Source organism: Calliphora vicina, chromosome 5 (genome assembly GCF_958450345.1).
Source record: "Calliphora vicina chromosome 5, idCalVici1.1, whole genome shotgun sequence".
Classification (NCBI taxonomy): Eukaryota; Metazoa; Arthropoda; class Insecta; order Diptera; family Calliphoridae; genus Calliphora; species Calliphora vicina.
In genome coordinates, this window is record NC_088784.1 from 85,916,971 (window position 1) to 85,943,530 (window position 26,560).

At 30.8% G+C, this 26,560-nt stretch overlaps 1 protein-coding gene across 2 annotated transcripts in view; it reads left to right on the top strand.

Annotated features, from left to right (window-relative positions):
* Positions 1 to 26,560, top strand: part of SLO2 (slowpoke 2) — a 232,739-nt gene that overhangs the window by 189,036 nt on the left and 17,143 nt on the right. For both annotated transcript variants that reach the window (XM_065513504.1, XM_065513503.1), the window contains exons 16-21: positions 3,472 to 3,577; positions 3,855 to 4,070; positions 6,864 to 7,027; positions 7,132 to 7,243; positions 7,338 to 7,523; positions 7,588 to 7,794. In XM_065513504.1, coding sequence (XP_065369576.1) covers positions 3,472 to 3,577; positions 3,855 to 4,070; positions 6,864 to 7,027; positions 7,132 to 7,243; positions 7,338 to 7,523; positions 7,588 to 7,794 — 991 coding nt within the window. The remainder of the gene's footprint in view (positions 1 to 3,471; positions 3,578 to 3,854; positions 4,071 to 6,863; positions 7,028 to 7,131; positions 7,244 to 7,337; positions 7,524 to 7,587; positions 7,795 to 26,560) is intronic.

A 26,560-nucleotide genomic window follows, 5' to 3' on the forward strand; every position in this document is an offset into this window, starting at 1 on the left:
AAAATCTGCCAGAACATAAGTTTCATCATCGACAACATGTGTATTTATTGACTTTTTGAACTTTATACTATTTCAACCCAGCATTAGGTTTGGAATCAGAGCATTTAACTTTACGAGCTGCTTTTCTGATAGAAGTGTTCGGTGCTCTTCGAAACAGTTGTTCGACTTATTTTGCCTTACCAATATCTGTTAGACCATTTTTTTCTTCCTGATCCAGGTTTCCTTTCAATGTTCAAGTCTTATACTGTTTAATGGTTTTGGAAACAGTGCGATGTCCATATTAGATTTTTTTAAAAGTTTTAAATATTTTTTCACATAATTTTTCGGTCACCATTTTGAACGAAATATCAGTTGAATGTTAATGATTTAGAAAAGATAATATCTGACAAAATTTCAAAAGCTAACGTGATTAAAAAATAATAATTTGTTGGACAAAGGATAATTTTTGGCTGGAATAGCCAAATGGATGCTAGCCACCCACCACAGCCGCGGACATTTACCGGATGTTATATTCCCTAGATACTGGTATAGACAAGGCTTTCAAACGAATACAAATTTTCGATGATATCTCACACACACTTTGTTTTATTTAAATTTAAAGATAGTAAGCGCTTAATGAAAGACCCTTTATATAGACCAGCTTCACGACCAAGTCAAAAGTTTATTTTTTAATAGCTTAACCAGACAGTTTTTTTAAGCTTTGGCTTATTTGATATCCAAATATAATAGAGAATTAATTTTGACTAAAATTTCATCCTCAGACCTCTGAAGTTTTATAAAAATCTGTTACTAAATACAAAATACTTCATTATTTTTATACTCTTCACCATGAGTGGCAAGGGTATATATAAGTACGTCTTTTCGTTTGTAGTTTCAACATTTTTCATTTGCCACCCCAAAAAGTATATACATTAGGGCTTGTCGATTTTGTTCACGAAAAATCGTATAGCAGAAACGCATTCTACGGAAAATTCTAAGAAATTTTCGCCAAGATACCATAGGTCTAAAATCAAATCCAATCTTGCACATTTCGTTTTTTATCCAATGATATTTCAATACATATATTTTTTTTAATAGTTTTTTTTTATTGGATAAAAGACGAAATGCGCAAGATGATAGGATTTGATTTTAGACCTATGGTTTCTTGAGGAAACTTTATTAGAATTTTCCGTAGATTGCGTTTCTGCTATACGATTTTTTACTTTTTGGTCGTCCATACAAATCGTCCATTCTGGATCGTTATATCCACGATTTTTGGCCTATTTTTGATCTATATCTAGATTACTAAGTCATTAATATAGACAATATGGATATTTCAAAGTCCATTGCAACGATGTATATAAGCCTATAGTAAGTTAGACCCACAATGCGTCAAAATCGGGAAAAAGATTTTTTAAACCCGATTTTTTCAGCAAAAAATTGTTTTGTCATAAATTTTTTTTTTCAATAAATTAAAAAAAAAAATGGAAAAAACTTTTTTAAAATAAATTAATAAAAAATTTCGAAAATAAAAAAAAATGTTTTCTATAAATTAAAAAATAAAAATAAAAAAAGTTTAAAAACTTTTTTAAAATAAATTTAAAAAAATTTTAAATTTTGTTTACCTAAAAATATTTAAAAATTTTATTTTAAAATATAGCTCTCTTATTTGTTATTTAATAAAACATCCAAAATATTCAAAAGTTTACCTATAAATCCGGTGGTGAAAGGGTTAACGTTTCACGTAGTTAGAAATATACATATGGTCAATTCACAAGGTCTCTTATCATGTCATATTGTCATAATGTCCTAATATTTCACAATGGTTTTTATTGTTTTTCAAGTTAAAAGTGTCCTAAAATAATAGTACTCTGTATGCTGTGTTTATTGTGTTATCGTAACCAACCAGCAGAGACCTGCGCCGAATGCCTAAGTGTCGGTTAAGCCGAGCTGCCGAGTCGAGATATATTAAGACATTATGACAATATGACTGATAACAGACCTTGCGAATTGACCAATAGAGTAAATTTTCCAAAGTGTTGATACTAGGATCTTAGGTATGATTTGTCTGAATTTATATTACTTAATTCTGTTTCTCTTTTTTCGTTTAACATTAGTTATAATGAATATATGAGGAGGTCCATAACCAAACGCAATAGTTATAATTTTCCAGTTTTTTACATAAACGAATAGATTTTAATGTGCAGAATTGGATTTAATTATAAACCTCCTCATATCTTCTCTGCCTTATTTACATATTTCTTAACTTTAGTCTGGCTCTTAAATTTTAAATGCTTTAATTTCTTATTTGTTAGAATATTTAACCATGATTTTATTGAAAATTTACTGCCGCTGCTAAATCTCTACTATATGATTTTGATTGGTTTATTTTTTTATCCTTTCATTCCATGTTCTCCGGAAAATATGCAATTGTTGTTAATGTTGTTGGTTGTAAATTGATACACTTGCATAAAATTCAATTTATTAATACAATTTTTGTTATTACTCTCTATTTGTGTAACTTTTTTACATTGATTTACCATAAATTTTAAGGAATTTAATATGCGATACGGTTACGCATACAAATAAATGATAGGATATGCGAAGAAATAGGAAAAAAAATATTGAATTTAAAAGTTTTTAATAATAAACTTTATATAGTTTAGTACGAGTTTATCAAACTAAAATACATGATCAAATAAAGAAAATGTTGATATAGTGATTTGTTGTAGTAACACAGTTCGTCGAAATAGTTTAAGATTTGTGGATTTTAGTTAGTATAAATAGAATGGAATTGGAATGGTTTTGTTAATAATAACAGGATGGTTCATCACGTATCATTTATTTGCAATATCGTGCAAATGTCCTTCGAAATGAATTTCGTTGTTATTCGAAATGTTTGAAGATGAATAACTGAGCACTGGCGTCTTTAAAAACCTTAGGAAATATCTAAATTATTAAAATTTTTAAACTTCCTAGAATTATTCTCACAATTTCTTTTTAACTCTTAAACGAATTTTTTAAAAATACCCAAAACCACTAGTACTCCACATCCAACAACATTCCTGGTTTTTTATGTTTACAAATTTCCTTTATTAAACATTTTCTAACAAATTTAAATAGCTTTCTTTAGCTTTTTTTATTGATTTTTAAGCATTTTATTTACTTATATAAAATAATTCCTTATTCTTTATGTTGAAATGTTATACTATTTTTATTATATTAAATTTAAAATACCAAATTATTGTACAAAAATACATAATACCTTAAATTAAAGAATTTTATTATTAAATAAAAAAAAATATATAACAGCCATGAAAAATCGTTTAATGTTTTTAAAAAAACAAAGAAAAAACAACATGAAAAAATAACTTAATATCATAATAAATGTTTTTTGTCATTGTGTTTGCATTCTCTCTCTCTTTCTCTCTTTCTATCCCGCTGTTTTGTTGCCTGTCGCCCAACCTCAACTTTATTCATATGTTAAAACAGCATCGTTAAAGGATTTCCTCCCGTGTCGCCGTTTATTGGTGTTAGTCCCACGCTCTGCTATTTACTCAAGGAGAAGAAACCGTTATGCTGTTTACAGTTAGCACAGGTATGTTTGTTATTCCTTACATCCCCCACTCTCCCCCTATTTATATATGTTTGTCACTGTATCTGTGTGTAAGTGTTTGAAAGTTTTGAGACAGGACATCACAAAATTGAATAAAACTAAACTAAAAGAATATTTTACTAAAATAAACTGATGTTAGTAAAACAAACATGCATTAAACAGTAAAACTTATTTTTATAGACACTTGTGTGTCTTTTTTATTACAAACATTTATTTTAGTTTATTGGTTTAATAAATTTAATATTTTTACTGTTTAAAGGTCTGTGAACATTGTAGCTACCGGAATGCCAAAGAATACCAGTGGCAAAATAAAACAATCATTTTAGCTGCCGATTATGCCTCGAATGGTATATATAATTTCATCATACCTTTGCGTGCCCATTTCCGTTCGAAAACCTCATTAAATCCAATTATATTGTTATTGGAGCGCAGACCGGATGTGGCATTTTTGGATGCTTTATCATATTTTCCACTGGTGAGTAAAATTATTGTAGCTAACTAATGGTTTATTAGATGCGAAAACATAATTTAAATGACTTAAACATTTGAATAAATATAAATTTATTCAAAGTATTGGCCATTGTTGGCTATGACTTTTTTCCACCTTTCTGGTAATTTAGAATAGAATTTCACGTAATCGGTTAGTTTCAGAGGAAATTTACACGAGGCTACAGAAGTCTCTCCAGGCTTTCCTTTTTGCGTTCCTCGTAAGGTTTTGAAGTGGTTCAATGATAATTTGTATGCCGACCAATTTCTCAGTCACTTTGCCTCGTTGAATAATTTACGACACATCCTTCTGGCGAGTGCTATCTCAGGATTTCACCAAGGAGACTTATTCCTACCTCTGCGAATGTTCGACTTACTTATTAGTAGCCGTTGGGACCTCAATATTTTCTATACTACACAGAGAAAACAGATTCGTGATAGCAACCGAATTTGTTGACAATCAAATGATTCGATTGCACATATAGAATTTTTCGGTTCCATCAACAGAAATTTAGTTGATAAAGAAGAATTTATATTGAAGCAACCAAAATTTTGTTACCCATTTCAAAATTGTGTAGAATCATTCGATTGGCAACAAATTCGGTTGCTATCACAAATCTGTTTTCTCTGTGTATCAATAGCTACCTCAATATCTTATCTACTGTCAATAGTGAATGGGTGGGGTAAAGGCCGAGAGACTATACCCTGTTGCATCTCCCAATTTGTCTTCCGTCTATTTAGAATCGGTATAAACACTAATGTAAGTTACATTAATATTGAAATCAATATATTGCTGATCTGAAAAGGAGCATTCACTAGAGACAGTGAGTGCTCAGCACTCACAAGTGTTAAGTCTAGTACCTCACTTTTTTTGAAAAATAATAATAATACTTCCAAACTACTACTAAATATGAAACTGAAAAGACTCTCAGCTCTTGTGTTGGTGTAGCTGCTCCCCCAAATAATTTAGTGCGAGTTGGCGTTAGCACAGATAACCAAAGGTATCCTGGACTCATTCGCCTTTGTCACTACACTACGGACAGCATCGTTTGGCAGATGCTCTCCGTGATCGTGCGCCATGTAGCTGGATATCAACCACATCAAACTGCCTTCATTAGTTTCCCATGAGACTGCTACTGTATCTTCATTGCTGTAATCAGACAGAATGAAGATATTCAAAGAGCTTTTAGGCAATACACAGGATCTAATTTTACCTACGCCTTTAGCGTAGTAGAGATACGATTCTGATGGATCCACGGTTCCTGGACCATGACTAGCTATTCCCCTTTCTGAGCAACTCGGAGAAGCAGTACAGCGGATGCTGCTTTAGAGTGGTGAGGGTTGATTTGTGTCACCCTCAAAATACTCTATTTTAACAACGGTGACGTTGGTAACCTCCTGGCCAGAGTTCAGGAGGACGTCCTCGTCTACTGCCTCGTCCATCCATTCAAAGAAGGTACCAACCAGATCTGAGACAGAGTTAGTATCTTCAGTGTCGGTTGGACCGACGGCGTCATTGCATTTCATGCATTCTTCCGAAAGCATGGGTTTAACATCATCTGAGGGGGTATCGATAGACACGCAGGTTGATCAAACCAAATCCATAACAGACCTTCCCTTGTGTTTTCTTTATCGGTCCCAAAGAGTCCTTATTCAGGACAATGATCGCCTTTCTAGAAGATCTCTCAGTATCCGTAACCTTCACAACTTTCCAATCGTTTGTTGGAAACTGTGAGTTACAGCCCTGGAAAATCTTCAAGATCTCCTCCGAGCTAGATGGCTCGGCTAATATCTCATATCTCTAATAATTTCACTCACCGATACCACCTCAAGCCTAGATACTGGCCATAATTCACCCAATGATGCGATAGCCGTAGCAACGCTGAGCATTCATCTACACAAGGCATCAATTTAATGTGACACTTATACCAACCAGCATCATCGCATTGCGGAGGAGTACCTGGGTTCTATTTGAGAACTTTCCAGAACACCCCTATCAATTTCTGTTTTACCACATCCCAATTTGTTTGGGATCCGTCAATGGCACTTCGATCGATAACTGCCCTAACAAGGTTGTCTTTGACAATCTCGCTAAAGGACTTTGCTAAGGATATTTGTGCAGCTTTGGGCCTTTTAGGTCCCAGTTGGTGGCTCTTGACTATTGCATCCTCCTCTGAATGCTGTCGTTTAGGCGCTGTTGGTGACTCAGCGGATGGAGTTTTCGCCCAGGAGAGGGAAGCTTGTTGCTCCTTTGTGAGATCCTCGACCTTTTTTATAGCCGAGTGCCTCAATAAAGCGATAGGTGGAACGCCTGGTAGTAGCAGCCCTTCGAACAGGGTTTTTATGCTTGGGATTGCTTTCAGAGCCGGAGTTGGCGAAGTGTGGTGGACCTTATAGGCATATGGGAAGCTACTGAGAGGGGCGACTTAGTCGCTTCCCTCTCTGAAGCATCCGTGAAAGGGGAGTTCATCATGAGTATATCCATGATGAACTGTTAGTCAATACTAAATAAAAACAACATGACAGTAGGACACCAATCATGCGCTAGCTTTGAAAAAGATAACAAATGAAAAAAACCTACAAATGAATAACGTTGTGCACTTTCTTTCGCTGTTCTAATCCGACCAGCTATTGAATGTGGTTTCCGTTTAATAACCGATTATGTTTGCGTTCCCCTGGTGGCTGTGAGTACCGATCACTGCTGTATACTAGTATTTGGCCCAATTTAAATGAAAATAACTTAAAATTTTGGTGTAATAAATTTAACATTTATCTTTCACAGGTTTATTGGATGTTGGGCTCAATAGATTGTCTAGATGATTTGCTAAGAGCGGGCATAACATTGGCCGAAAGTGTGGTGGTTGTAAATAAAGAACTCTCCAATTCAGCCGAAGAGGATTCACTGGCAGATTGTAATACTATAGTGGCCGTTCAAACAATGTTCAAGTAATATACAAAAACTCTTTAAATAATATGATATTCCTTAAATAATATGATCTATATACCTCTTTATATATTGTTTGTGTGTATTTTGTCTTCTCTTTCTATAGATTTTTTCCTAGCATTAAGAGTATTACAGAATTGTCACAGAGTTCCAATATGCGTTTTATGCAATTTAGAGCTCATGATAAATACGCTTTACACTTAAGTAAAATGGAAAAGGTAAGTGTGATTATTTTGTTGTCTTTGATCTCAACGACTGTCAAACTAAATCCGTATGGCTATTCCTTCCTTTTATTCGGGGTCTTCCTTTTAGCGTGAAAAGGAACGCGGCTCTCATATCTCATACATGTTTCGTTTGCCATTTGCTGCCGGTGCCGTCTTTAGTGCCTCAATGTTGGATACCTTACTCTATCAAGCATTTGTCAAAGACTATGTCATCACATTTGTAAGACTATTATTGGGAATAGATCAGGCGCCGGGTAGTGGATTTTTAACATCGGTAGGTTATTCCACCCCAAAAAGAAAATATTATTTTAATCTACATAAATTCATCTTAATTTTAGATGCGCATTACCAAGGATGACATGTGGATACGTACATATGGCCGTTTATATCAGAAATTATGCTCGACCACTTGTGAAATACCAATTGGCATATATCGTACTCAGGATACTTCCAATACGGAATCAACACATGTGAGTAATTCACCTGTAGACAAATGGGGACCATTTTCAGCTTTTGGAAAGCACTGTGTGCGCTTGCGACCATCGGTGAGTCCAAGTTAAATACAAACTAACTTACAATACAATACAATCCAATCAATACTACTTACTACTAACTTTAACTATTTAATTAAATTCAATTAAATTAAATTAAAACTTAAGAAAAGGTCTAAAAGAAAACCCACTAGTACGCAAAACAATAAAAAAATCTTTGAAATTCTTTAACTCTCAAACACGCTCTCTTTCTCTATACACTACACACCCAACCCTACACATTAACATACATATAAATACACCTGTACTCACACACTTTTATTTAATCACCTTTATTTAATTTTTAACTTTTTGCTCATTTTTCGTAAATATTTATGTAATTAAATTAGCGCAGAAATAGAATTTTTTCGTATGAACGTAAAAACGTATGACGTATTTACATAATTATACAGTAGGCTGGCCCTTATTTTGTACTTTAAAGATTTTCAATGCTCCCAAGGTCTTAAATTATTGTATGTCATCTAAAAACCAAATGCTGAAAATTTTAGCAAAATCGGACAACGTTTAGAGGTGTTACATTTTATTTAAAATTTCGGGTAGCAACTTTTTCAAAAAAAATTCAAATTTCCAATAGCTTTACTCTTTAATTAGAAAACAAGTGCCGCTAAAGTACACCGATTGCTCACCAAAGCTTATAATGAATGTGTTCCATCGGTTTCAGCTTGCGAGAGATAGTTTGTGTGATTCAGAAGTGGCGATCTTGACAAGCCAGACAAAGATCGCCCAGGCCAATCAAAAAAGTTTGAAGACCAAGAATTGGAGACATTACTCCATGAAGATTGTTGGCAAACGCAACAAGAGCTTGCAAAATCATTAGTCAAGCAGTAATTTTAAAAGGATTCATCCAAAAGCAGGGAAATTGGGTACCATTCGAGAGAGACATTGCACCGAATCATTACTTGCCATGAAAAATGGATTCACTACTATAATCCGATGCGTAAAAGATCGTATGTGAATCCCGGCCAACCAGCCGAATCGCTCTGTATTTGGTGGGATCTAAAGGGTCATATCTGTTATGAGCTGCTGACATCAGGCCATCACAGGGAAGATGTAACGAAGCGAGCATTGGCTGATAAACACATATAATATACTGTCAGACATGAAACCGTAATATTCCATTATGACAACAGCACAACTTCACGACGACACGACTTCGTTTGCTGCTGCTGCCCAATTAGGCTAATTTCTATTTTTGTCAACTTCAAAACAGAAATAGTGTTGCTAATATAATAAAAAATGTAAATCAAATTAGTGCTTAAAAAAAATATTTTTTTTTTTACTTAATTAAGAGAAGTTTCTGATAACCATATTGAAATAAATTAATAACAGGTACATAAATAATTACCACATATATATATTTACTCAAAATAATTGTTTAAATCTTAATTACTTTGGAATTTTGTACGGTTATTTTTTATTAAAGTAAAAAATTAAAGTGACTTCACTAAATTATAAATCAGGTGTTTACTTTGAAGATGTCGTCTTTAAAAGAATTCAGCGGCTGCCGCACGACTGCAACTTCAGCCAGCAGCATTTATGTTCGTGAAGTCGTGAAGCCTGCTGTCTTCAATGTGTTTAATGCATCTTATAGACCAGCCTTGTTGTTTGACCGATGCCGATACGCTTCACTTCAGAACAGAGTTTGGCTTGATTCTTTCTTGGCCTCAAAAATTGTTATTCATTCCGTTTGTAATTATCACAATATAATTTTCCGAACCTATAAAGTATATATATTCTGAATCCTTATAGATAGCGGAGTCGATTAAGCCATGTCCGTCTGTCTGTCTATTGAAATCAACTTTCTGAAGCCCCCAAACGAATGATACATCAATATCTCCGAAATTCTTCCGGCTCGGTTGCTATTTAAAATCGAGAAAATCGGTCCACAAATGGCTGAGATATAAGGAAAAAACCAGGACAACCTCGATTTTTTACTCATATCTGGATTAATAAATCATTAATATAGACAATATGGATAGATATTCTAATGATAGATATTTCAAACACCTGTGCAACGACGTATATATATTTTTTAACCCGAATTTTTTTTTTTCACCAAAATTTTTTTTCACTAAATATTAAAAAAAAAAATTTAAAAACTAAAAAAAAAATTATTAAATTTAAAAAAAAAAAATATTAAAAAAACAATTTCGAAAAAACAATAGGAAAAAAAATTAAATTTTGTTTACCTAAAAATATTTAAAATTTTTATTTTAAAGTATATTTTGGTGAAGGGTATATAAAATTCGGCACAGCCGAATATAGCTCTCTTACTTGTTTTTTATTAATACCGATACTAGCCAGGTTTCACTTCCGTACAACAGAGTAGACTTTACACATGCATTGAATATTCTGAGCTGGGTTCGTCTATATATTTGCAAGTTTCTCCATACTAAATAAAGTCGCCCAAAGGCCGTTCTCCCTCGGTTGAGCCTGTTGCATTCCTCTGTTTCTGAGCTTCGTTCGTCTGGATATTTTCGAGTTTCTTCATACCGAATGTAGTTACCCGAATGCCGCTCTTTCTCTGCTGAACCTGTTGCTTGCGTCTGTTTCTGCGCCACCATTTGTTGTTACTATACTGCCTATATATATCGCTTATTATATTATCCAGCTCGATGGTGAGCAGTTGAGGTGGTCCTTGTTTTACTCCAGCGTTAGTATGAAATGGTTGACTGATATTTCTGATGCTTCGAATTATTTTCTGGGGTACTCCTTTCATACTCAATGCTTTCCATATGAAAGTTCGTCTGATGGTATCGAAGGCATTCTTGAAGTCTATGAACAGTTGATACAGGGGGTACGCCATTCTATAGAGTGCTCTATTTCTTTAAAGTACAACCTCTAAACGATATCAGATTTTTCTAAAATTGTCAGCTTTTGGTGTATGACTCAGAACCATGCAGCATCGAAATATGTTAAAGTGCAAAATAAGAACCACTTTAAAAGACCACTTTCACCGCAGCCATCTTTGTTGTATATATAGTCTGAATATAGTTAGGTTAGATGTGGTAATTTAGAAAACGATAGAAATTTTCATAGAGTTATCTTTAAAACTGTAGAAATTAGTTTAAATTAAATTAATTTAAATATTAGAAAGTTTATGTTAAAATTATTTTAATATGCTCATCAAAATTAGAAAACAGTTTATTGCAAACAAAATGCATAACAGGGTTTTATAATTTCAGTATTCTTTAATTTTAAATATTTTAACTTTATTTTTTTTTAAATTAATTTTGTTTTTTTTATGTTAGCTTTTTAATTTTATATTGTATTATGTAAATAATTTTAAAACTATTAAATTACTATTAAATAAAAAAACGGCATACTGAATTCACAGTTGACATTTTGAGTGCAGTATACTTATACAGACCAATTATGAATAAAAAATTCCCCGGGAGTTTTTTCCCATTGAATTTGAATAGGAAAAATTGGAAATGGGAAGAAACTGCGGGGAATTTTTATTCATAATTCGGCTGAAAATGTCTCTGCTGAGTTAGTTCATCCTACAAAAAATCGACAAAACACCCATGACTTATTGATAAAGTTCTTAGAGTCTTCATTACAGAATAGACAGTTCATCAATATTTCTGACAAATTTATGAGGATTCTTAAGATTGACTCCTAATCAATCTTAAACACTGAAAATTTTAATGATTTCTTATAAATAATCAATCGAAATTATTGATGCCAATGTAAAGCAGAAATAATTTTACTAACAATGAAATAATATGTCAGGAAAATGTTTTAGCAAGACCACAGACATACATTATTTTCACTAAATTTTGAACCACATTTTGCAAAAATTCTTCGCTTATCTCGTCAATGCAGCGCCGAATTCTATTTTTCAGATCACAAGTTTTTCGTGATTTAGTCACGTAAACCTGGTCTTTTTAATAACCCCAGCGGCGTTAAATCACAAGAACGAGACGGCCAATCAACATCATCACGTCGATAAATTACGAAACTGAATTATTTGGTCGGCTGTGTAGCAGTTGTCAACATTAGTCAATTGTGGCAACAAAAAATCAGTTAGCATGGTATCTGAATGATCCTGAGTAGGAGTGAAAGCTGCTAAAATGTAATGAAGTTATACAAAGTCGTTGCTCACAAGTCAATCGTTAAGTTCCCCCACTTTGGAACGAAATAAATTTCAAAGGATGACAACTAAATTCTTAGCATATCACCATATGACAGACAATTTACTTCATAACCACAAATTTGCTCACCCCTTTATATATTTTTATGAAATACTGAATTACATTGACTTGTAATGTAAGGATATGACAGTGGGCAACTTTACACAATCCATAATGGAGAGATAAACCAAATTATCTGGGTTAATTTATTCATTAGAGTCAATTGTCATCCAGTGTTTCTTTCTAATTCGGAGAGTTGTTTTAAATTTGTATTATACCCTTCACCTTCGTGAGAAGGGTATATATAAGTTTGTCATTCCGTTTGTAATTTCTACATTTTTCATTTCCGACCCTATAAAGTATATATTCTGGATCCTTATAGATAGCGGAGTCGATTAACCCATGTCCGTCTGTCTGTTTAAATCAACTTTTGAAAACTCCAGATTTCTTCGGGATCCAAATCTTCAATAATCAGACATACTTTCGAGAAGTTTTCTATTTAAAATCAGCAAAATCGGTCCACAAATGGCTGAGATATGAGGAAAAAAACCAGGACAACCTCGATTTTCGACCTATTTTTTACCTATATCTGGATTACTAAGTGATATATCTAATGATAGATATTTCAAAGACCTTTGCAACGACGTATATAAGACCATAGTAAGTTGGACCTACAATGGGTGAAAATCGGAAAAATATTGTTAAAAAAACAAAATTTTTTTTTAAAATTTAAAACAACAATTCGAAAAAAAAAATTTCAACAAAAATAAAAATAATTTAAAAAATTTAAAAAAAAAATAAATTTAAAAAATGTTTTTCCAAAAAATTAAAAAAACAACTTTGGAAAAAAAAATGTTGTTTACCTAAAAATATTTAAAATTTTTATTTTGAAGTATAGTTAGGTGAAGGGTTTATAAGATTCGGCACAGCCGAATATAGTAGCTCTCTTACTTGTTTTACTTTAAGAATTAGTTACCTTCACTCCTTTCAAATTAACTATTAGGAAACATTTTGTACTTTAAACTAAAGTTACAATTACATATGGAATTTCACGATCCCGCACGCGACTTTCGTAAGCATTTTATGTAAAAAATAATAATAAAATCTAAAAAAAATTTTGTTCTTATTTACTTATTCCGATAACATATTTGTAGCACTATATTTATTAGTTGTTTCCAATATATTAGCAATAAACATGGGATTCCGAACGCGACAAAAAATTAAAAAAATCTGCGTTTTGGAACATAGTTATACCCTACACCACCATAATGGAGAAGGTATATTAGATTTGTGCAGATGTTTGTTACGCCCAAAAATAACACCCGTCTTAAAATACAGATCGGCTCAGAATAACTTTCTGAGTCGATTAAGCGATGTCTGCCCGTCCGTGCGTGCGTCCGTCTGGCTGTCCATTTAAACCTTGTGCGCTAAGTACAGGTCGCAGTTTTGAAGATATATCGATAAAATTTGGTATTTATAACTTTTTCGGCCCAAGGACGAAATCTACAGAAACTTGCGGAAATCGGTCCAATATTTCACCAAATGTCTTCCCGAAATTGGACTTTATCGGTCATAAATGTTTAATTTATATGAGTATCTACACAAATTTTGCTCCAAATTAGTTTTATATACATATATGGAATTCATGTCACCAAATTTTATTCTGATCGGTCCATAATTAGTCGTAGTTCCGATATAAGATTCGCTTCCGAAAATCACTTCAACGTGCATAAATCTCCTAAAAATATTGATATACACATAAAATTGAACAGAAATAACTTTCATATAGACATTAATCACATGACCTAATTTCATGGTGATCGGTCCTTAATTGGTCATAGCTCCCATATAAGGCCTGCTTTCGAAAATCACTTACGAATATAAATTATTGAAATTGTAAAAGAAAAATGTTTTTGCTCAATTACTTAGTGTAGGGTATTATATGGTCGGGCTTGACCGACCTTACTTTCTTACTTGTTTTTTATTGAGAGTTGTTATGTTGAAATGTTTGTAGCGCGACATTTTTTTCGTCACGCTTGTAATAAGGATTAGTTCAAGTAAAATAATTTCAACAAAAGTTTTGTATTTATTTATTGTTTCCTCATACTTTTCAATCTTAATTCAATAACTACAATATTAACTCTTAAACTAATTTAACATTTTTAATGCTATTACCTATGTTTACTTTCGGGTATAAAGCTCACACTTTTCTTTTCCTTTACCATAACACTCTGCTACAAAATATCTCTTTTTGTCAGAACTTGAAAAGAGACCTAATAGGGGTTGTAGGCCTAGGTGAGAACATACTAAAACCGTTTGCAAAGATTTTTAAACACCCTCAAAATTTTGAATTATTTTGAAAAAACTGTTTTTGGGTAGGTCGTAGTACTTTAGTACCTCTAACTCACACATTTTTATACCGATTTCAAAATCATAAACTATTATGGATAGGCAAAGACTTAAGCTTTCATAAAATGTATATTCCAAAAAAGTTTTTATAAAAAGATTCGCTTTATTTATTATTTTTTTTTGTAATTTTTCAAATTCAACAATACGTTAGCTAAGTACGCAAACGTAACAAGTCCACTTTTGATTGAAATTAAGATTTTAATGCAGAAATATAGTAAAACATAAGATACATATTTTGAAATAAAAAATGTTGCACTGTTATTTTTCAGTGCTACGCAGAAATGCTAACTCCACAAAATAATAATAAGAAAACATGCTAAGTCCAGCAAAAAGCAGTGAATATGCTATTTAAATCTACTTTTTCAATACTATTTGCTATAATACTTTGAAGATTAACATTTTTCGATGTAATCACTATAGTATGGTTACACAATTCACTTTAAAATAAAAAAAATAAATTTTGAAGAAATAATAATAAAAAACTAATTTATTTAAGATTTTGAGATATTTTTTTTACAGCAATGAAGTAAGACTGTTTTTTGTTATGCATTTAAATAATAGAAAATAATAAAACCAATTTGTAAAATAATAAAACGAGAAATTAAAATTTATTATAAGAAAATGTGCTAAGTTCAGCAAAAAAACACAAAATCATAAAAATCAAAAGAGCTAAGTCTCTAAAAATGGCTTCCGTTTCTAAAGTCATTTCAATTATTTTATTTTTTTCAACTGATACTTAAAGCCAACAGATCATAGGAGGGAACTGCGTTTACAGATCTAAAGAATATTGAAAGCAAAAAAAATAGAACTTTTTTTGTCTCTCCTGTAAAATTCAAAAAATGGGACTTGGCACGTTTGCGTACTAAGCTAACGATGAAAACCTATTTTTTAAAACTACTGGTTAAAATCGGTTTATATTTGCAAATGTTATTAAACTTTTTCGAAAAAAGTTCAAAAAAATTTTTAATTTTTTTAGTTTTTTTTTTTGTATAATTAAAACCATGTTTTGTTAAGAACTAAATTTCCTTTATATATTGGTATACATTTTTATAAGCTTTCATATCAAAATAAGCAATGAAAAGCGACTAAAATCAAAAAAAATGATAAATTTAGTTTTTCTTTTAGATATTCTTAACAAAAACAATACTTATAACTTACAAATGTATCAAAAGATGTTAACTATTTATAAGCGTAATCAGTTTTCTTTCCAACCCCGTTAAAAAAATTAAAGTCGGACAAAAAATGGCTGAGTTACAGGTCAATAAGTTGACGAACATCACTGAAAATGGTTTTGAGAATAACTTCTGAATTTGAGGGTGTGTCTGAAATTTTTAGACACAATTTGTAATGTACTCTGCAAGATATATAACCCATGCTGGGTCGTTTTCCAAGTTTTTTTTCCATCGTAGCACCGTGTAATTATTCCTTCTATCACACAATTTGTTGCAAATTATACAATATTTGTCCTTTTATTATTACAGCAGGTTGATTTTGGGTTTTTCCAAGTATAATAACAGTTGATTTTCTCTTTCTGTTTACAACGATAATTAACCAAATCCGTCTATTCTGTAAAATATGTTCAAAAGAAAAACCAGTTGGCGATTGTACATCACATACACAATCAGCTAATTCGTTTTATGCAACATAATAATACAGTTACTAATGTTGCATATTCTGTTTGTGCCGACTTCTTATTTATTCAATAGACGCACATCAAAGAAGATGACCTAAACTTTTTCGAAGAACACAAACCTGACCTTTTCTAATGCAAATAAACTTTGACATCTCGTATGTTTTACATCAAACATGGTGACTCAGAATCTCCTCCCGAATAAGGAATTTTTTCTAATAAATATCTGATTTATATTGGTATCCACAAAATTTCACCACAATTTTGTGCGGATCCATCCATAATTGACCATAGGCTCTTCCATATAAGGACCACAAATGATCATAAAACTATTTGTACATTTACTCAGTATCTATTGCATAAAATAAAAACTTTTTTCTATTAGAGTTTACTTTGTTGTTAACTTTCATTTCCTTTCCCTTTTTCGTTGCCATAATTTGTTTCTTTTTTTATCTGTCCTTGCATTTTGTGTGCAGTTTTTCAAATTGCCACATACGTTGTTAATAAAAAAGTTCAACATTGTTTTAGTTGGTATGTAGTTTATATGTATAGTATGTATTAATTACTCCTAAGAGTTTAGAAAGTCTCATACTCACTCACATAAATAAGCAAGTGTACAAGTAAGTATATTAGACCTGCCCTTAAAAAAAATATATTGGCTTTGGATGGGCCTTATTTTGTTCCTTAATATCTGAAACTATAACATTTGAGACTAATAGGTAAACGAGGATTAAATAATGACTTGAAGTAAACATACAAATAAGCATTCACCCCTATAGCGAGTCAATATTTCGCCTGAAATATGTTCCCTTTTCCCATTTTTCGTTCATAAACTTTGTTCACATGAAAAAATTCCCCATGTTGTGAAATATTTAGATGGAATTTTGTAAACAATAAACAGCTGTTACCATCAAAATCAACTATTGTGAATGAAAATTTTAGGGGAATATCACGACAGCAAATTTCCCTTCGAGAGAAATGGATATTTCATGGGAACACAAATTTCACATGTTTTTCATGATAGCTGATTATTTAAACAACTTTACAACATTCAATCGCTTTTCGTTAGAAGATTAAATTGTCGTGGGAACGCTAACATTTACTATCCGATTTGGCAGAATTTAGAAACATACTCTACAAAGTATTTCTGATAATGATGAGTCTCCAGAATTTTTTTTATCTTACCTCAGTCTTACCCTTTATATTTATGCATCGTAGGTTCGTATTTTGAGTTGATTAAATTGAAGCCTTTGTCGGTTCCATACAATAGAAGGGCCCATCCTAATGTACACACAAACAAACGTCAATTTGACATTGACTAGTATATTTTAGTCAATTAAAACGGAACAGATTGAAACTAAAATAGACACAGAGTAGTGATTTAATATATTTTTTTTTTAAATTAGTTTTTGTCTTCTCTTTTTTTATTATATAACAAGTTTTCGTAAAATTGTTTGGTACATTTTGTAACTTACTTTTTGTTCTTCATATTAATTATTTGTTTTTCTTTAAGTGTTCTTTGTTTTTTACTTCTTTAATTAAATATCAGTGAAAAAATGCTTTATTTTTTTTCCTCTAAAATTAAAATGTTTGCCTCTCTATAAAACTACTTTTAAATCAAGTATGAGACTTTGCTTAAAACATAAATATAGCCTGTATTTTTTTTAAAAAATCAAAGATATTTTTCTTCTATTTCTTCCTATGTGATATTTGGTAAATGCCTTTAACAGCTCAATTTTTAAAATTCTTTTTAATATCTGTTTGAATTTTACCTTTAAAATTTGTAAAACTAATTTTTTTAATCAAAATTATCTTAAGAAATTGTTGAAATTTATTTATCTACTACTTCTTCATTTAAAAAACTAAGAAATATTTACAGTTTACACGATTTTTTTTTTAATAAATTATAAAAGAAGGGCACGCTTTAATTTATAATTATGGTTTATTTTATATTTTATTTTTACACCACTAAAAGGGGTTTTTAAACAGGTTTTTAAAATATCGGAATTATAAGAAATAATATTAAGAAGACATGAACGGACATGCTTATATCGTACAGAAAATTCTGGATAATTGGAAATGTATAAATTTGTATATTTAAATAAAATACTGAAAACTGTTTCAATGTATCAATATCAAGTGAACTTTTAAATATGAAATATTATCAAAAAGATTAAGATCGTATCAAAGTTTCCATCGTGGTCCTAATTATCACTCATGTGACTAGTTCTTTATTAGTTTTCCTCTTCTATTCAAAAGTAGTTGAAGCTGAAATTTGTTATATGTTTATTAGGGTGGGTCAATTTGTTCGGGTGAGAAAAAACGTGACAGGTGTATAGCAAAATTGGAATCTACAAGAAATTTTAAGAAAATTTCCAAAAGAAAGTATGGGTCTAAAATTAAAACCTAGCTCCCACCGAGAGACATAAACATTTAAGATTTCACTCTGCTACAAAATAACAATTTTTTATATGAAACCCTATTTCTTTTTGCAAAGTGTTTTAAAGACAATTTTATGTAGACAAAAATGAGACATTACTTGTTAAAATCGTGCGCTGGGGTAGAAAATACTAAAAAAGGTGTTAATGAAAAGTTAAATAACTTTTACAAATTTTATCCGATTTACTCCCATTAACACGAAACCTACTTATGCCTTAACTAATAGTTATACTGTCAGTTAAAATTATTTTTGTATGAAAACTGTCAGTATAACTATTAGTTAACACATAACCAGCCTTCGTGTTACTGGGGGTTAAATAATTAGAACTATGTTTTGTGAGGAACTAAATTTCCTTTATACATTGGTATAGATTTTTATAAACTTTCATATCAATAAAAGCGACTCAAACAAATTTACCCACCCTAATGTCTATATATTTCAGTAATTAAGAAAAAAATTAAAGTTTCATATCATATATTCTGAACTTGAAAACTTTTATGTCTTGAACAGAATTAGTCCAAAAATTCTTAGGTCATCAAAATCTAGTAATATTTAATCAACAATAATTATTCTCAAAAATTATCTTTAACAGATTTTTTATTTTTTTCTTTCGCTACATAAATCGTTTTTAGTTTGTGTTTGAGGAAATTGAGGAAAAAAAGGGATTTTCTTGTGTTCAATAAGCATTGTTTTTTAGAAAAAAAAAAACATCACTCCAATCAAGGCTAAGCTTAATATATACTATGGGAACTCTGCACCATCGATTTCAATGGTAAAAAATTGGTTTACTGAATTTCGTTGTGGCCATACAAGCACAGATGATACCGAATGTTTTGGACGCTCAGTTGAGGTATCTTCACCCGAAACAATTATACGAAACAGTCAGCAGTCAAAACTGTAGGTTCCCCCGGATTAATCGGCGCCAAAGAATGCAGGTTTGTCAGCCAATAAAGTCAGCCGATCGTGTTATGGGATGCACGAGGATGCTACTTTCAAAAGGTTAAAATAATCAATGGCGAATATTATGCCAACTTATTGGGTGGATTGAATGAGGATTTGAAGAAAAATTACCGCATTTGGCCAAGATAAAAGTTGCAAGGGTGAATAAATGTACAGTTTCCAAGGCAATCCACAAATTAGCCCTTATCCGCCTTATTCCCTGGATTTAGCCCCGAGTGACTATTTCTTGGCTCGGTGAAACAAGATTTGACTCCAACAATGAAATCATCTCACAAACAATTACCTATTTTGATGACCTCCACAAATCTTAGGGATTTTATCCAAAAACCTGTGTTCATTTCAAAAAGTCACGGACTTATTAACTCGCCCTCATATTATAGTTCATTATTTGTTTATAGCGACCCTATATTTCTGAAAGAGCACGTTGAGTATATCATATTTGTAGAATAAACTTATAGTCCAGCTGGTCTGAATTTTTGTTTACAGTGGGTCAAAGTTTTAATTTTTTGATCGAAATTTTTTAACTGAAAAAATGTTGTAAGTTAATGTCTGAGAGAATTCTGTGGAATTTTATGGGAATATTTCCTCTCTTTAGGGGTCAATTTGATCCTTTTTTCGAGAAAACCAAAAAAAGTCCTTTCAAAAAGAACATTTAAGGATAAAAGAAATTTAAAATATAAATAGCCATTAAAAACATCTACGAAAAACATTTTTTTGAAAATTTAAAAATCTTGGGAACTTGATTTTTATACCCTACACCACCATAGTGGGGAGGGTATTATGCGTTTGTGCAGATGTTTGTAACGCCCAAAAATATTAGTCTAACACCCACCTTAAAGTACACCGATCGACTTAGAATCACTTTCTGAGCCGATTAAACGATGTCCGTCCGTCCGTCTGGTCGGCTGGCTGTCCATATAAACCTTGTGAGCAGAGTACAGGTCGCAATTTTGAAGATATTTCGATCAAATTTGGTACATATTATTTTTTCGGCCCAAGGACCAAGCCTATTGAAACTGGCTGAAATCGGTCCATTATTTCACCTATCCCCCATACAAATGTCCTTCCGAAATTGGACTTTATCGGTCATAAATGTTTAATTTATAAATGTATCTCCACAAATTGCACTCCAAATAAGTTTTATATATACAAAATTCATGTCACCAAATTTTGTTACGATCAGTCTATAATTAGTCATAGCTACCATATAGACCCGCTTCCGAAAATCACTTTAAAGTGCATAAATCTCTTAAAATTGTTGGTATACACACAAAATTCAACAAAATTCATATAGACATAAATCACACGACCTAATTTCATGGTGATCGGTCCATAACTGGTCATAGCCCCCATATAAGCCCACTTCCGAAAATCACACAAAAATATAAATTATTGAAATTTTAAAAGAAAAATGTTTTTGCTCTTTTACTTAGTGTAGGGTATTATATGGTCGGGCATGACCCAAATATTTTAAAAATATCAAAAAATAAATTTGTAAAAAAATTCGAAAAAGTACCTTTTGTTCTATGGCTCCTCATATGTAAGTTATCTCTTTTATGTCAGGAGTAATTTAGGTTTATTTATTTATTATTTAAATTCTTCTCCATCTTTTTTTTAGATCAGCAATATTTGCTATAAAATTCTGAATAAAATCAAAACGACTGACTAACAGTTTCATATATCAAAAGTTTTTTTTTCCCCAAAAAAGCAACAAATTTTTTTACTTTTTTAGAAATTTTTTTTTCGGAACTATATAAAATTTGTATATGATCCATTTTTACATGTTCCAACATTGAATGCGTGTAACTTTTTACAGGGACGATATAACTATTAGCTCCGTAGGACCCCGATATCTAAAAAACACAAAAAAGATCGAGGAAAATAAAAAAAAAATAATAAATACACCTAAATACTTCTTGAATTAAAAGATATAACATTCATACGTAAAAGCATTTAAAAAAAAATTTGAATCCCGAGGTGACCAACTTTTAGGGGCCACCCACTGGCCTACATTGTGCCAACGAAGGTGAACAATTGTAAATCAACTCGAAAACACCTCAGCTCCAACCTTGTGAAATTTACGATATCAATAATTAAATTAGGAAAAATATAGAATTTATTATCTCTCATTTTATCAGCCCATAGGTCTCTTAAAACTTCAGATTTCCCCCTTTAAGTGGTGTAAAATAATTTGCAATTCCAGTATTTTCATTATTAAATCTGTTATGTTTATTTTTACTGCAATTTTCATTAAGTTTTAATAATTTATAAAATACAAAACAAATACAATTATGTAAATTTTTTTTGTTTAATTATAAAATCACTTGATATCATATGTCACACTTAAAAACATCAAATGCCACAAACCACTTAAGTTTACAACATGACATCATTTTGCCTCTATCAAACCTACTCTACTCTATTATAATAATATACATACTTAGTATATGGAAACCCCAAAAACCAAACCAATCACTCTTTCTCTCTATATATACCACTATTTTACTCTCTGTTAAAAAAATTATTTATGAATACACTCTAATTAAATGTCGAAATGACATACAAAACACTTGAATATACAACTCGAATAGAAAATTGAACTCGTAAATTTAAACACTTAAACGCAAAGGAAAAAAATACATAACGGTTTAATAATATTAAAAAAATAAAATAATAATAATAAAAACATCATTGTATTGGACTTTAACTGATAATTACGCACACGCACGCAGTGAGTCCTTTGCCTCTACTTCTTTTTTTTTTTTTGTTTGTTTTGTTTTCGTTGTTCTCTTCTTTAATTGTTTTTTGTTTTGTTTTCTATGAGATCTGTTGTTGTTTTTGTTATTACTTGTTTTGTACCAACTGCCATTGAGTTACATTCACTTTGTTGTTATTACTGTTATTTGCGGTTACTTATTGTTGATGTTATTGTTATTAATGTTGTTAAAATTTAAATGAAAAAAACACTGTGAATAAAAATATAAAATGAAATGAATGAGTGAAAGAAAGAAAGAAAAAACACAAAAATAAATGTAAATGTAAAGTGGTGTGCGCTTGTTGTTGTACATTTTCATTTAGTAAATCAATTTCAAAATGGTCGATTGAAAGTAAAACACTTCACATATACCTGCATCCATACATACATTTTCCTTATACATAAATACATATTTACACATGCAAACCTGACCTGTTCTGTTCTGCCTGTAAATATTTTCGAATTTCCAGGACATTTAAAGTGTTTTCAACAATATATTTACTATTTATTTTTTAATTTGATTTCAGTTTCAATTTATTATCAATAATTTGTTGAACACTCAACAACAAAAAATTTAGTGTCCATTTTTGCACATTTTTTTTTAATTTTTTTTTCGTTTAAAACATTAATGGTTGTCATCACCGCTGTGCCCATCAACAGTTTAAAACATAAAAATTAAATATATAATTCATTTAAACACTTATTTCAAAAAATGCAATTCAATTTTCTTTTTCCCCTAAATGCTTTTATTGTTGTTAAGGGTTTTCGTAAATTTAATTTTGTTGAAAAATGTTTTATCTTTTGTTTTCTATTTTATAAAGCTGTATTAGATTAACTGCATTTGTAGTTGTAGTTTCGTTTTTATCTTTTGTTCTCTATAATATTTTATTGTAGATTTTCTCTTCAACTTTTAGAGTTTTTGTAGTTTTTGTTTCATAAAAGTCGGTATGGTTTATTGAAGACTTTCCTTGTTCCACACTGCTCATACATATTTAAATATATCAAACAACTTGGTGCTAGCTGCTGCTTAAACGTTTCCATACACAAACTTTTTATTATTTATCAAACAGGGCAACACAATCGAAAAAAAATTTAGAAGCTTTTTAAACCTGTACACAATTTTGATGTATTGTGGTACCAGTTATACAAATATGGGACAAATTTGAAATTTTTTTTTAAAAAAAATTTTAAATAAAATTGTGAATTTTTTTAAACGTTTCTCTACATAATTAATGATTACTCTAAAACGCTTAGTCCGATATTATTCAAATACACTTAGAAGATTTGAGATTCACATAACCTTTAATGCGCTTAAATGTCGTGTTTCAATCGCCTCAATAGTTTCGGAGTTATAATAACAATTTGAAACAAAAAATATATTTTGTACGTGAAAATACCAAATTTTTTGGTTTTAAAAAAATCATGAAAAATCGAAAACGCCAAAAATTGTTCAGATTTCTTACTTTATCGCAAAGTCACATATAGTAGCAACAAAATCAGATATCGATCATAAAAATCAATGGACCATTTTCGAATTTATTCACAATTAAGTGAATTCGATCAATTTCACAAAATTTTAGTTTCTTGTTTGATATACATAAAATTGAGTAGTTAATGTTCTTCTTTCGAATAATTGAATTTTGAAAAAATTTTCCCCTTGGTATGTACAAATTTTCACCGATACATTGAGTTTCAATCGGCTCAGTAGTTTTGGAGATATAGTAACAATTTGATGCAAAAAAAAAATTTTTATGTGAAAATAGAAAACTTTTTGTTTTAAAAAAATCATGAAAAATCGAATACGGCAAGAATTGTTCAGATTTATTACTTCATCGCAAAGCCACATGTAATACCAACAAAATCAGATATCGATCATAAAAATCTATGGATTCTTTTTGAATTTATTCACAATTTAGTGAATAAGATCATTTTCACAAAATTTTAGTTTTTTGTTTGATATACATAAAATTGAGTAGTTAATGTTCTTCTTTCGAATGATTGAATTCTGAAAACATTTTTTCCATGCTATGTACAAATTTTCACCCCTGTATTGCATTTCAATCGGCTCAGTAGTTCCGGAGTTATAGTAACAAATTGAAGCAAAATAATATATTTTTTATGTGAAAATAGCAAACTTTTTTGTTTTAAAAAACTCATGAAAAATCGAAAACGCCAAAACTTGTTCAGATTTATTGTTTTATCGCAAAGCCACATATAATAGTAACAAAACGAGATTTCGATCATAAAAATCGATGGATTGTGTTCCATTTTCAAGCAATTTTCTAGCACTTATGGTTGTTCATTTGTGCTGCGGCACTTATTTTCAAAATAAAGAAGTAAAGCAAAACTTTCTGCATAAGATGCTTTGTTGGCACAAAATTCGACATTTTCGAATAATCAGCTATTGTAAATCCCACATTTTTAAGTCATACATCCATAATAATACTGAACATTTTCAACATATGTAGGTGCTATGCATTAAAATTTTTTCTTCAAGAATCACGAAAGTATTTTCTCAAAGCCAGCAGGAATGTAACGGTTGAGTTATAAGCAGTCGATTAGAAATTCTATTGTTAGTGTTAACTTTAAGTTAAGTTTTTATTGTGAATGGGGTTAATACTTAAACTAGTTTTTTTTTCATTAATGTTTTGTTTATATTGACCTTCTGAAACTCTATTGAATTTGAAATAAACAAGATTTAATTAAATTTTTGCATTACGAACTTATAAAATTTTGAAGAAATAATCAAAATTTAATTTCGAATGAATAATGTTCTTTAATAATTATATTTTCTACGAAATAAATATTTTCTGTTTATTTTAAATACATAAATTATGTATATTGCAACCCTACAAGCAATTTCAATATATTCAAGATTTATAGTCAAAACAAATGATTAAAGGCAGAATCCATCTCACAAACCCTGATTTTTTTACTTTGGGATTTGTAATGTTCGATTTCAATGAAATTCCATGTTCGGTTAGATAAAGGTGGTGTAAACAGTGAGATGATTTAATTAGTAATTCCTAAACCCGAATACTGAAATCATTTAAGAAATGACTGCGTTATGATTTCGTTTTTAGAATAAAATATCTCAGAATTTATTCAACATTTTGCAGACAAAATGTCTGTGAATTTAAACTTTTTATAGCAACCAAATTTTTGATAAGCAACATTGCTTTCGTATTAGTGACTTTTCCGGCCGTTTATTACTCCAATATAGTTCGCAACTTGGCAATACGTTTGTGTTTGCAGGGATATAATATTTTTAATTATTATTTGTTTACAATATTTGTATTTGAGTTAAAAGTTAAATATTTCTCAATTGACATAAAAGTACTCTGAAAATATTACCTCATCATATGATAAATATTTAGCTAAAGCTCTCTTGCAGAATTTGATATGTATATTGGGGTGGCCCCGTTTATATGAATGTTTAGTTTAGCAATTTCTTTAATTGTTTAGCAATTTTTTAAGGTATTTTAGTTAAACAAAACTGAATGAAATTATAATGTTGTATAATAAGGAAAATCTTATGACATTACGTTTATTTTAATATCCATATTCTGATTGAATTTAACATATAGCTACTATCAGATCGAGCAGAAAAAAGGTTTCGAAAAATTCGAATAAAATTTAAACTGGGTTGAATTTCGAAAAAAGGAAATACTCGTTTTGGTGAAATTATACGAAGTTTATCATATTACAATAATTTAAACTAATTAAATGGTGCTCTTTTATCAAAACTTATTACTTTTCTCGATTTACTATATCTAGCTCCTCAGAGATCGCACTATACGAGCTGTTATAATTGGATCTCATCAAACGAGTTCCAAATAAATTCAGGAGTACTTCAACGCTCCGTTCTTTCTCCTACTCTATTCCTTAGTTTTCTAAACGTCCTTCAATGTCAAACTTTCAACCCTATATATTTTTATACAGATGACAGCAACATTGGCCATTCATAATCATTCAGTTATAGACAAAGCCTGTAGAAGATTGGGGCAATGAGGCAAAACATGAATGATTCCCTTAATCGGGACCTTGTGACAATCTCTGAATGATGCTTGCAAGATCAAAACAATGGACAGATCGCGTTGCTTCATCTGTATTTATGGGTGGTGTAAATATTGTGGAATCAGACGCTTTTGAAGTTTTGGGAATGAGAATACAATATAATGTCCGCTGGTCTAAACACATTTTTCAAATCACGAAAGAAGCATTCTGAAACGGTGTAAGAATTACTTCACTTCATCTGATCTTCTCACTATATACACCACCTATATCCCACCAAAAATTGAATACAACTCCAATGATTGGACCGGTGCTTCAACGTCTATTTTGGAGCTGCTCGACCGCATACAGGAGATGGCGAATCTGATTATTAGTGACAGTAGGGTATCCAACTCTATTGATTCGCTGGAGCACCG